The sequence below is a fragment of the Chenopodium quinoa genome, unplaced genomic scaffold (assembly GCF_001683475.1).
Source record: "Chenopodium quinoa cultivar QQ74 unplaced genomic scaffold, ASM168347v1, whole genome shotgun sequence".
In the NCBI taxonomy this organism is placed as follows: Eukaryota; Viridiplantae; Streptophyta; class Magnoliopsida; order Caryophyllales; family Amaranthaceae; genus Chenopodium; species Chenopodium quinoa.
Genome location: NW_018742770.1, coordinates 3,392,576 through 3,401,273, shown reverse-complemented (window position 1 = coordinate 3,401,273; position 8,698 = coordinate 3,392,576). Strand labels below are relative to the sequence as shown.

At 32.2% G+C, this 8,698-nt stretch overlaps 1 protein-coding gene across 1 annotated transcript; it reads right to left on the bottom strand.

The window, feature by feature from the left end:
* Nucleotides 1-490: 490 nt before the first annotated feature.
* On the bottom strand, nucleotides 491-7,284 carry LOC110724757 (cytokinin dehydrogenase 5-like). The gene is made up of 5 exons (XM_021904212.1): nucleotides 6,129-7,284; nucleotides 5,823-5,950; nucleotides 5,066-5,344; nucleotides 2,648-2,910; nucleotides 491-1,001 (listed from the first exon to the last, which is right to left on the bottom strand). Exons 1-5 carry the CDS (start codon nucleotides 6,694-6,696, stop codon nucleotides 665-667), a joined length of 1,575 nt encoding a protein of 524 aa, XP_021759904.1. The 5' UTR covers nucleotides 6,697-7,284; the 3' UTR covers nucleotides 491-664.
* Nucleotides 7,285-8,698: the final 1,414 nt, after the last annotated feature.

Here is an 8,698-nt window from a genome sequence, read left to right as displayed (position 1 = left end):
GTATTTACTACTCTCTAGTCTCTCCGACTACTGTCGATGACTCCAAATGTTTCTTATTTTGACTGTTTTATGAGTAATCACCGTCTTAACAGAAACAACAAAAATACGCATTATTGTGAATCACCAAGTCCAAAGTATGTCTCTCTCAAATCTTTATAGAATGAAACATCCCAATCTTATAGTTACGTTGTGTGATGGAAAGAGGCCCCCCTCTAAGTTTATGAAGATACTAGCAAAGCCTGCTACCGACTGAGTTTCATAAAAACAAAAGACAGTGGCCTGGACCTGGATGCCTTAACAAATACTCAGAAGGTGCCATATATATGCCCATACCAATTTAATTATAGCAATATCATATTTTTGGTTCGTCCATACATCAATCAATTTCATGCAACACTTTTTTTTAACATCCTACAATCTAACTAACTAACTACTAATCATTCTATGGGAAATCGATCTTATATTTCCTGAAAAAAAGAAATATCATAAATTGATGAGAATCGTACCATTTTTACTTAAATACTTTGTTAAATCCCTATTCAACTAATTCCTAATTAATTGTATGTACAAAACTATATATTCAAGTCAGCAACCTAGCTATGTCATGCTTAATTGTTGGTACTAATCTCACTAAATGTTGGATAATGATTTGATAGTGGCTTAGTCATCTCAAAGCAACATCATTAACGTCAAGAATTGATTTGAAAATGCGTTGTCCGGTTGCTAATATCCGCTTAGGATCGTATTCCATCTTCATTTTGTAAAAATGATCCCATTTGTCACCGAAATGGTTAATCCACTCTTGTTGTGTGGTGTAGTGAGGCAAGTATTGCTTAACACCAATCTCTGCCTCCTCACAAAACTTCAAAATTCTTCGGTTTTGATCGGTCAAGTACTCTAGGGTTTGTGTCTCTTCCCCATTTTCAAGTGCCGACCTAAGCAGGGCAACCAGGTAAAACACCTCTTCATTTGGTGTCACGACCGAAGTCCTTTCATCCCACCTACACCACAAACAACAAACATGGTTAAGATCTAGGAGAAAATCAATCAAACTTGTTCAAATCAAACAAATGACAAACAACATATAGTTAATTAGAGTATTATTATTATTATTGCATTGATTTACATTATGTATAATTTGGATTAAGGGAAGAGGGACCCAGGGTTGAAGGGTGGTTGGAATTCAATGGTACAAAGATTGGCAAATGTTTTTGGAATTATTACATGTTATTTAGAAAAAGGACATGAAACCTAAGTGGGTCATATGAAGATCTTCTGACAAGAGAATCTCCCAACTTGCAGAAACAGTGTTTGCCCTTTCTTACTTGTTGGGTTTCTATCAACAAAAAGAGCAGCCCTTTTCTTATCCTAACTGGCACTTCTTGTTTCATCTAAATTAATTTTAAGTTTAATATACTAACTAATTTCTTGGGGCCTCTTGGTTTCTTGTTAATTAACAATCTCAAGCATCATTATTAATTTCTTTTATTTGTTGTTAATCATTGGCTTCAATCTCCCTATATTTGAATAGAAACAAGACAAAAACTCCATTATTACACAGCTGGAGATTATTAGTTTATGTTGTACTAAGATTAAATCCAAAACTATAATAGTTAATTGAATCAACTCTATTACACTAAAAGGTTTATATTTAATTGAAAAAAAAAGGTAAGCTAGCTTTTAGCCATATAAGATTGATAACTCCAATTTACTTAGCAAGTTAGACAGCTAATAACACTAGACATATTTATCGATCAAATACAACCAATACAGAGTAACAATATGTGTTGGCTTATGGCCTATTCTGATTTACTGAGCTGAACTAAACTGAATTGAGCTGAACTGAATTGTTTATGAGAGAAGGAAATTAAAAAGTGAACTAAATTGAAATTAAGCTGAAGAGAAAAGGTCTTTAGTAAGGATTGAAGATAATTTTAGATATTTCGACTCCCTATTAGTTGCCGAAGTGTTAGGTGATTATTGGCTTTGGTATTGCTAGTGGAGTAGTGGCAAGTAGTTTAGTTCAAGTGTGAAAGAGGGAAGCAAAATATAGAGTGACATAATAGTGATAATATATAATCGTATTAATATGTAAGCAAATATGTAAGCAATCAGTGTCACAATGACAACATTGATTCCCTTACAAATATATACTTAGGAGTATGTCAACATGTCACACATGCATACACAAAAAATATACCGTGAAAGAATCATGTATAGTAAGCCATTTGCTATGATGCTATCTTTGATTTGACATCAACAAAATCAAAATATGACTTCATTATGAGTCAATTCTCCAGCCAAATTATATCCACATGCATGCTTTCATGTAACATGAAAAACCTATTGGACAATAATTTTATGACGAAGTTTTGAGTTAACAACTTACCAACTAATTGTATATGATGTGAAGTAAGTTTTAAAATATCATCATACCTCGTTAGAGTGATGAATAAAATACTACCTTCGTTACACATTATTTTGCAACGATTAGACATTTTTTCTCTATGTCAAATCGTTGTAAATAATATGAAATAGAGGCTGAATATTTTTATTCAAGAGGAGAGTAGCTTTCAATAATAATTGAAGAAACGAATTGTACACAAATTTAAATAGAGAAGGTAACCAAGGGAAAGATTGAGCTTACTTGTGTTTGTTCATGGGATAGATGAGAATAGGTCCACTAGTTTTATTTCCCAAAATGCCCTTGAAAACTCCTTTGTCAAATTCATCAATCCTTGACTTAGGGACAAATAGGTTTAACCATGGGTGTGGTACCTCCCATAAACCCTTGGACCGGAGTTTCAACTCGGCTTTGTGAACCCGGTCCAAGAAATCGACGTAGGGTAGATCGGTTGTGAATACTGAAGCTGGTATGAAGTCAAGATTTTTCAATAATGCATCAATTTCCTGTTCAAAATTAAAATTAGCACGTAATTAGCAACTTAATTAATAATTATTGTGTATGATAAATGCAATACTTTATTATTATAAACAAATGTCACCAATAATTACAAGAATGTATACATAACATCATAATATAATTATAATACGAAATGTAAGGTATTTAATTATATAGTATAAGTAAGAACACAAAAGCTGCTACCAAACAGTTGCTTTAGTGAAGATAAGTTTGATTCTTTCCAACTAATTTAATGATTTATTAATACATGCCAACAATGACTGACTGACTGACTGACTAGATTGGGAATAATCTGGCAGGTGGACTGCTTAGATTTTGTGACGATTTAAGTAACAATTTAATTATTGTTTAATTAACTAATTATAAACTACGTACTTATTAATAATGTAAAAGAACCTTCTTCTCAATCTTATACTCAAAACTGCCCTATTTCTTTGCTTGTTATTGTACTAGTTGTTTTTATTCTACTCCGGTGACGTATAGGAGCCACCGGAACCTTCTCGGTCACGGGTTACACGATTTTACCGACCAGCCACAGCAATTATATTTATAAGTTACTAATAAATTAAATTTTAAAGGTTAGGAAACAATGTACTAAAAATGCTTAAAAGCTAAGGTACTGAAGCACTGACGGTCCATTGTATTGAGAAAGTTAAGAGAATAATTTACAAGCATAAAAAAAAAGTTCAACTTAAAAAGAGAATTAAGATTCCTAAGAGAATGAAATTAAAAACAATTTTTTTGATGAATTAAAGTGATCTTGTCACAATTTTAAGAAATCTTTAGAGATTTATTATAACTCAAAAAATTGAGTTCAATTAAACTTTAAATCTTTCTTGGTGTGGCTGTGGTATCTTCTCATATGCATGCAGCCAAAGAAAGATGAAAGTAACCTAAGCTAAGTAAAAATAAAATTAATTAAATAAAGGAATCTTGTGAAAAATGGTGATATTTTTAGATCTTATATATATATATATATATATATATATATATATATATATATATATATATATATATATATATATATATTTTAGACAGTTTCACTTTATCTTTACTTTATTTTATGAATTTATATTTTTGATAACCTAACTTCTGATCTCCATTGAAGGACTATAAAGTTTTTAAAAGGAGAAAATTATAAACATATATTTGTTGAAATTATACTTTTGATCATGTGAAATAAAGAAAGAAAAAGTAACGATAATTTGACTTAGTAATTTTTTCAAATCATCCATAATGTTTCTTCTATAGACTTGCTACCTTAGTTTGTTGAGTGTACGTCACTAGATTGATTAATTCATATGGATTGAGTATAATAGTATAATACATTAGGTAGGAATACTTCTTACGGTAGTTGATTGCTAGATTAGATTGCATTTTTTTTTTATAACTTAATGGACTTTATAATTCACCAAATTATTATTACTTTTACATGCTATTTTTATCTAAATAAATCAAGAAGATATTTGAAAGTAATTATTCAACATCAAACGATATGATTCATAAATTATGTCATAAATTTAAAAATATTTTTAAGAGATACGTATAGATCAATTCATAATTATGCCATTAATGTAAAAAATATATTGAGAGACACATACATATCAACTCATAATTATGTCATAATTTTAAAATATTTTAAAGAGATACGTAGAGATCGAGTATATTTAATGTGTATATGTAACTCTAAAAACGACAATACATTTATGCGTCAAATTTGACCATATTAAGAATAAAGACCAAAAATAAGACTATATACTTAAACAGCTGCCTAATTAGTGTCCCCAATTAGTTAGCCATCAATTGCCAACTAGCAAGACCAACATTATATGGATAAAATGTCTCTTCATGCCATGCACGTTAGTATATGTGTGTTAAACTAGTGTCACATGTTGTCTATATAATATAACGGCACACTCAATATATTCAATCACATCAATAATAAGAAATTCAATCAAATCAATCAATTAATACTAACTAATTAATGACCAATATTTTGTTTTTAACCATATGACCAATCAACTAACAATATTAGACGACCAATAATATTTTTATTTCTTGATAATAATGCAAACAAGTCTAGCTCGATAACACTACAAATGATGCAGACGAGATTTAATCAGGTAATAGAAAAAAATTTACCTGATCAACAGATTCGGAAGAATCGAAATAGTTCTTGGTGATCTCCAAGCAATATAGGACATCCCCATTGTTAGAGGCACCAAGGGAGGAAATCTTGACGGGGTTTTTCGGTGAGAAAAATGAGGATCTCCAATTATTAATTAAACCTTCATCAACAATAACAAAACCTTCCACATAATCAAATTTTTGACTACTTGGTTTATCATGCAACGATATTAGGTACTCTTGATCCTTTGTAAATGCCGTAAAATTGGAGTATAACACTCTTATCCACCTCACCTACAAATCATAGAAAAAAGGGTTAATATATATATATTTTTTCATATTATATATAATTAATTAATAAGTAGTGCTTATTACTGTAATTAAGCAATAATTAATTAAGAAAATACAAAAATAATTGCAAGGTTTGATTGAATTAGTATAGTAAAATTTATTTTATCTTTCGGTGCTGTCGTGTTATTTGTTTTACTTTTAGGGAGAATTTGACATTGGGCTTAGTTTAAGCGGCAAAATATTAACCCTTCCATTTTGAGTAACTAACAAATGGTGTCCCACTTTTATTATGTCAACTGTCATTTGCTAAACACCCCACCTTTATAAAAACATTATTATAATTTGATAATAATTTTTTGTACACTTTACCATTATCAATCTTTATTCACCAAATAATTAGTTTAGCTGTCATGTTATCTTGAATTACACTATCAACGTGAGAATTAAGTTACAGACAACGGAAAATGAGTGAAATATATACCCGTTGTGGAGCAGGTTCAAGGGCGATTCTAGCACGAGTGATGATACCAAATTGGCCTAGACCTCCTAACACGGCATGAAACAATTCGGAATTTATTTTCTCAGAACATGTATTAAGCTCTCCTTTTCCTATACAAAAAAAGAATAAAAAAGGGTCAAATTTCTTGCACAATTCCATGCAAAAAAAGAGTGAATAAAGTGTGAAAACAACGTGAAAAAAAAAACGAAACAAAAGTTAATCATTATTACTAAAATTAACATTAAAAAAATGAATAACTGTATTTTTAATTATAATTAAAAAAATTACCTGTGACAACATCAAGCTCAAAGACGTTACTAATTTGAGGTCCAAAATTAAAAGCTTGACCGCTAATTCCAGCATTAGACAAAGTACCACCAACCGTTAGATACAAATAATCAGTCCAAGATCTAGGTGCGAGTCCATACTCTAATGTAGACCTTAGCACATCCACCCATAACTCTCCTCCCCACACATCCACATACTCTTCTCTTACATTCACTTTGGGCCCACTCGGCCCATTACTGCCATCCCTCCTTCTTCCCATCTCTACCACCACCCCGTCCGCCGTGTGCGCCTGCCCGTTTATGGAATGTCCATGTCCACGGGCAGACACGGTGAACCCCGACGTTGACGTAGCGGTCTTAACGAGATCCGCCACGTCAACGTCGGACCTCGGACGGAACACGGCTACGGGTTCCGTCCGAGTAAGGCGTCCAAAATCCACGGACGCCGACTCCACCTCAGCACGGTCCGTGCTGAGGTGGAGTAGTTCGGTGGGGCCTAACGTTGTTAGCCCCACCGTAACTATCAATCTGTATATTGCTATTGCAATCAAAAACAACCTTGTTGCCATTTTTAAAAAAAAAATTCTCTCTAATCTTTAATTTTGTTTGATGTTTAATTTAAGAAAGAAGTGTTTAAGAGGGGTATATATAAAGGGGAAGAAAAGAAAATCTGTTGGCGTAATAAGATAATAAGTAACACTTTAAAGATTTAGGCAACGAAACAACATGCAGAGATTCTGATATTGGATTGAGAGAAACGAAGAAGATGAGGAGAGAGAAAATAATAATGGGTCAGATTTTTCAGAAGGTTTGTTTGTTTTTCTGTTTTTTTTTTATTAAGAAAAAAAGGAAGAGAAGTCTATAAAATGAAATGAGCAAGATTAAAAATGGGGGTGTTGGTAGTGAATATATATAGGACAGAAGAGGGACACGTGGGGAGTCACGTGTTGGGGAGGAAGGGAGGACACGTGGAAGGAAGGAAAGAGAATGAAGAGAGGAGAGTGGGGTCCAGAGATTGGATACGGAGGATCTAAAGTGGGGTCACATGCAGAGTAGGAGTTCACGAGGGAGAGTGGTGTGTTAAAATGACAGACTTTAGAATTTAGATTTACAATTTAGAAGTTAGAAGTCTACCAACATGAAATGAAATGATCTTAGAAGTGTTATGTACTTGTGTTTGGATGCAATTTACATGTATAATGTTGGGGGAGGACCGAATCTTAGATGGTATGAATATATGTCGTCACTGTTCGGTCCGAAGTAACAGTCGTATGTATTAATGTGAAAACGGTTTGACAGTTCGGTTTCGGTTCGGTTTGAAATCGGTTCGGTTTGAAATCGGGTCGGTTTGAAATTGGTTCAAAAGTCTTACGGGCGGTTTCAGTTCGGTTTAAATAATTATCGGTTCGATTCTGTTTCGGTTTATTCGAACCACGGTTTAAATTCGGTTCGGGTTGTATACGGTTCGAGTAGTAAACGGTTCGGTACAGACGGGTTGCGGTTTGTTAACGGTTCGGTGTAAACGGTTTTTATCCCAGTTTAAATTCAGTTCGGGTTGTAAACGGTCCGGGTAGTAAACGGTTCGGTGCAGACGGGTTGCGGTTTGTTAACGGTTCGGAGTAAACGGTTTTTATCCCGGTTCAAACAGTTTCGGGTTAGAAACGGTTCGGTTCTTTTTTGTTTCAGTTTTATTTTAGTTCGGTTCGTTAACGGGTTCGGTTCTTAATTAGTCAACAAGACTGTTAATCAAGACTCGTTTATCATTATATATTTGTATAAAGTTATATATGAAGATATTACAAAGTAGTTTGATTTGTATAATGAAAGAAAACATTAATGAATAAGAAGGTAATATTGATTCTTCTTTCAATCAATTATACATATACATAACATCTAACCATCTCATATTCTCATAGTTAAATATTTATTAGTATAAAGGGATGAGAATCATAAGATTATTATATTTTTGTATATCCTTTACTGGTTCACCCCTGAGGCTTAAGTCATTAATTAATAATTACTAATTTCTTAATTAGACTAACAAGTTAATAAGAAAGAGTAACTTTTAACTTGAGTCTAATAGATCAAATACTGAAATGCTATTAGTATATTACCGAGTAGGATGGTCTAGTACACTGTTAATTAATCTGTTATGCAATTATGCTAATTGATAATTGCTCATATAGTCATATTAGTCAATCACTCATGTAGTCATATCTAATTAAGTATCTGTATTTATGTACTAATCTACTAGTCAATTCTATCATTTATAAGTTTACACGATTACAAGTGTATTGCTTGCAGACATAGCTAAACTGATATAAATATAATCATATAACAAATCCGTAGTACTTCTAACTCTCTAATATATGACGTCATTATATTATTATACGGTATTCGATTTTTTTATTAATCGCAACGCTAGACATTTACACGCTAACCGATTCACATTTTATACTTTAAATAACTTAATAAGTTAATGTGTGTGTTAAAAAAAAATATATAATAGCTGATATTATGAAGGTATATATCGTTTTATCGGGATTCGAGAAATGTAATTAATTTATAAGC